At 38.2% G+C, this 4,014-nt stretch overlaps 1 protein-coding gene across 1 annotated transcript; it reads left to right on the forward strand.

Annotated features, from left to right (window-relative positions):
• The first annotated feature begins 1,229 nt into the window (after window positions 1-1,229).
• Window positions 1,230-4,014, forward strand: LOC126381571 (uncharacterized). Its single transcript, XM_050031035.1, has 2 exons — window positions 1,230-2,657; window positions 3,845-4,014. The coding sequence occupies exons 1-2, from the start codon at window positions 1,230-1,232 to the stop codon at window positions 3,866-3,868; spliced, it is 1,452 nt and encodes a 483-aa protein (XP_049886992.1). The 3' UTR covers window positions 3,869-4,014.

The following is a 4,014-nucleotide window of genomic DNA, read 5'->3' on the forward strand; positions in this document are numbered from 1 at the left end:
AGCTTGTTTTCCTCTCGTAGAAATGATAAATCGCTACAAATACGTCCGCGTGTGTGCATTATGTGTAAAGGTACACATTCATTGTATTTATGCAATAGATTTTTGAATCTACCTTTAAAAGATAAAAAACAATTCGTCGAGTCGAACAAATTATGTAAGAACTGTTTGCGTTCAAGTCATACAGCTAACGAATGTTACTTTGGTCCGTGTAGGCAATGTAACGCTAAACACAATAGCTTGCTACACGAAGACAGTGCGTCAATGCCTGTGGTAATGCAATTGCCACAGGCCCCTGTACTCGTACCTACCGATACTGCCGCTTTACATACGACTATTAATACTAAGTCAAGTTTCAACTATACGACACCAAACGCGCAGTGTCTGGAACCTGTTTTGTTATCAACCGCTTTAGTCGAAGTCAGTGGCAATGGCATACATTATATAAAAGCCCGCGCTTTATTAGATAGCGGCAGCCAACACTGTATCATTACAAACTCATTACGCAATCAATTAAACGCCTTATGTGTACAGTCCACTTATAGAATCGCTGGAGTAGGAAATAGTATTTCGCAATCTACTCAATCATGTGAAATTTCGATTAAATCAATAAACGATGAATTCCATAAACGCATTAAATGTCTGATTTTATCTAATTTAACCAGTATGTTGCCGTCCGTTAGTGTCGACCTTGATTCGCTTAACTTACCCAAAAACATTAATCTTGCAGACCCTACATTTTGCATACCCTCAAAAGTTGATATTTTAATAGGGGCTGATCAATTTTGGGACTTATTACAGGATGGTAGAATTCGATTAAGTAACGGTCCATCTCTTCAAAATACTAAGCTTGGATGGATAGTATCTGGTCCCATGCACCTTAACAATTCTAATATTCGTACATCTGTTTGTAATCACGTTCAAACTTTAGATCTTAACGATCAATTAAAACGGTTTTGGGAGTTAGAGGAAATACCCCAAAACAATCACTATTATTCGGAAGAAGAATTAGCTTGTGAAAAACTTTTTATTGATACGACTACACGTGACGAAACCGGACGGTTTTCAGTAGCCGTTCCTTTAAAGGACTCGCCTAACTTGCTTGGTGATAGTTATGAAATTGCAAAAAATAGATTGCTGTCACTTGAGCGTAAATTACAACGTTCACCCCCACAACACAGACAAATGTACCATGATTTTATGCAAGAATATATATTATCGATTTAGGACATATGTCACGTATCGATAATTATACCACGCCTCACTATTTTTTGCCACATCACGGTGTGTTCCGCGAGCACAGCACGACTACGAAATTACGAGCTGTGTTTAATGCAAGTCAAGCTACATCAAGTGGTAACTCACTCAATGACCTTCAAATGACTGGGCCACCCTTACAAAATGACTTATTTGGCATTCTGTTAAGATTTCGGCAATATACCTTCGTAGCGTGTGCTGACATAGAAAAGATGTTTCGCCAAATTTTAATACATGAAGAATTCCGAAAGTTGCAATTAATTTTATGGCGTAGTAATCCTTCTGAATCCATCTCTGTGTATCAACTAAATACTATCACATATGGCACTGCTTCTGCTCCGTACCTAAGCATGCGTTGTGTTAGGCAATTAGGACAAACGTGTCCAGACAAACTGACGTCACGTACTATTATAAATGATTTTTATGTAGACGATCTAATCACAGGAAGTGATGACAAGTCGGAGTTGTCTTTATTGTGTACTAACGTCAGCCAAGTTTGTAAGTCCGGTTGTTTACCACTTCGTAAATGGATTTTTAACTCAAATGAAATCGCAAATGCAGTTTTGGGTGGGCAGACCAGTGATTCTAAATGCTTGTCACTCGGAGAGAACATCGGTTCTAGCAAAACTTTAGGTTTAGGTTGGTACAATACTAGTGATGAATTTCATTTTACCTCACAAATAAACAATAAGAAAACGGAAGTAACTAAACGCTTAATTTTATCGGTCGTGTCGCAAATATACGATCCACTGGGTCTGCTCAGTCCCATAGTCATAGTGGCAAAGACATTATTACAAAAACTATGGTTGTGTAAAATTGGCTGGGATGACTTAGTACCTAATGATATAAAAACATGCTGGGATAGGTTTGTAAATTCTTTATATAATCTACAATCTATACGTGTACCTCGTCATGTAATCGGGACCGACCCATTTATTATAGAATTGCACATATTTACTGACGCGAGTGAGATGGCATATGGCGCGTGTGCCTATATTAGAACGAGTAGTAATGACGGCCGCGTAACTGTACATCTTTTATGCTCAAAATGTCGGGTAGCTCCAATAAAACCAATCAGTATTCCGCGCCTTGAATTGTGCGGCGCATTAGTAGGTGCTAAATTACAAGATAAAATAGTCAAATCACTTCGCGTTACGTTTGATTCTATTGTTTTCTGGACAGATTCTACCATTGTGCTGGGTTGGTTGAACACGTCACCTCAACTATTAAAAACATTTGTTCAAAACCGGGTTGTAGAAATCAGTGAACTAACTGATAAGGCAGTTTGGTTACACGTAAACGGAAAACAAAACCCTGCCGACTTGTTAACTCGCGGGAAAAGCCTGGATGAACTTAATGGATTGTCTTTGTGGTGGAAGGGACCTGACTTTCTTCACGAAAAGGTAAATAAATGGTCGCAAACGTGCATAGAAGAACATAGTTTACCAGAATTGAAAAACACTACTACAAGTCATGTTGTGTGCAGTGATAAAGTCATAAATAATAACATTTTTGATTTTAATAGGTTTTCTTCTTTTGGAAGGATTCTACGTACTTGTGCTTATTTACTTCGCTTCACTCACAATATTCGCGTTAAAAATCTTTCTGAACGGTTTGCAGGCCCCTTGTCTGTAACAGAATTAAATAATGCTCTATATAAGATAATCAAAATAGTACAAATTGAATCTTTTCCACGGGAATATAACCTAGTTGTTAATAAACAATCTTTAAGGTCTGTTCGTAGTCTGTCGAGTTTAAATATCTTTCTAGATAAAAATGAATTGATGAGAATTGGTGGCAGATTTTCGAATTCTATAGATTTTACTTACGACAAAAAACATCCTATTCTATTGTGCAGTAAACATTATGTAACACGATTATTGTTTCGTCAAGAACATATTTATTTATTACATGCAGGGCCACAGTTACTATTAGCTCACATTAGAAATAAATGGTGGCCACTTAATGGCAGGAATTTAGCTAGGAAAACTGTTCATCAATGCGTTAAGTGTTCACGTATGACAAGCAAACCATTCGAATCAATTATGGGCGATTTGCCCAAAGAACGATTAGAATTGAGTTACCCCTTTCTCATATCCGGTGTAGATTACGCTGGGCCAATGTACATTTTAAATAAAAAAGGTAGAGGATCTAAACTCGAGAAATGTTACATTATGTATATTTGTTTGTTTTGCGACACGAGCATTGCATTTAGAATTAGTCACTAGTTTGACCTCTGAATCTTACATTTTAGCGTTAAAAAGATTTATATCACGAAGGGGAAAGCCTTCACATATATTTTCTGATCACGGTCGCAATTTTGTGGGCGCAGTAAAGGAGTTCACTGGTTTCTTAAATGACAGTTCTAAGTCTATCATTGATTACGCTACAGATAATCAAATCATATTTAAATTTATTCCGCCGTATTCGCCTCATTTTGGTGGATTATGGGAAGCAGGGGTAAAGTCCTGTAAACACCACCTTACGCGCGTAGTAGGAAATGCACATTTAACATACGAGGAGTTCGGCACAGTTTTAATTCAAATTGAAGCTGTCCTGAACTCCCGTCCAATGTCCCCTCTGTCCTCAGAACCAAGCGATTATGAGCCGTTGACGCCAGGTCATTTTCTCATTGGCCGTCCACTGACCGCCCCTGCTGAGGAAGACGTCACCATCAAGCCGCTGCACGCTCTCACCCGCTACAAACGGATAGAACAACTTAGATTGCATTATTGGAAGCGGTGGTCAACCGAATATATC

This window comes from Pectinophora gossypiella, unplaced genomic scaffold (genome assembly GCF_024362695.1).
Source record: "Pectinophora gossypiella unplaced genomic scaffold, ilPecGoss1.1 Pgos_63, whole genome shotgun sequence".
NCBI lineage: Eukaryota > Metazoa > Arthropoda > Insecta > Lepidoptera > Gelechiidae > Pectinophora > Pectinophora gossypiella.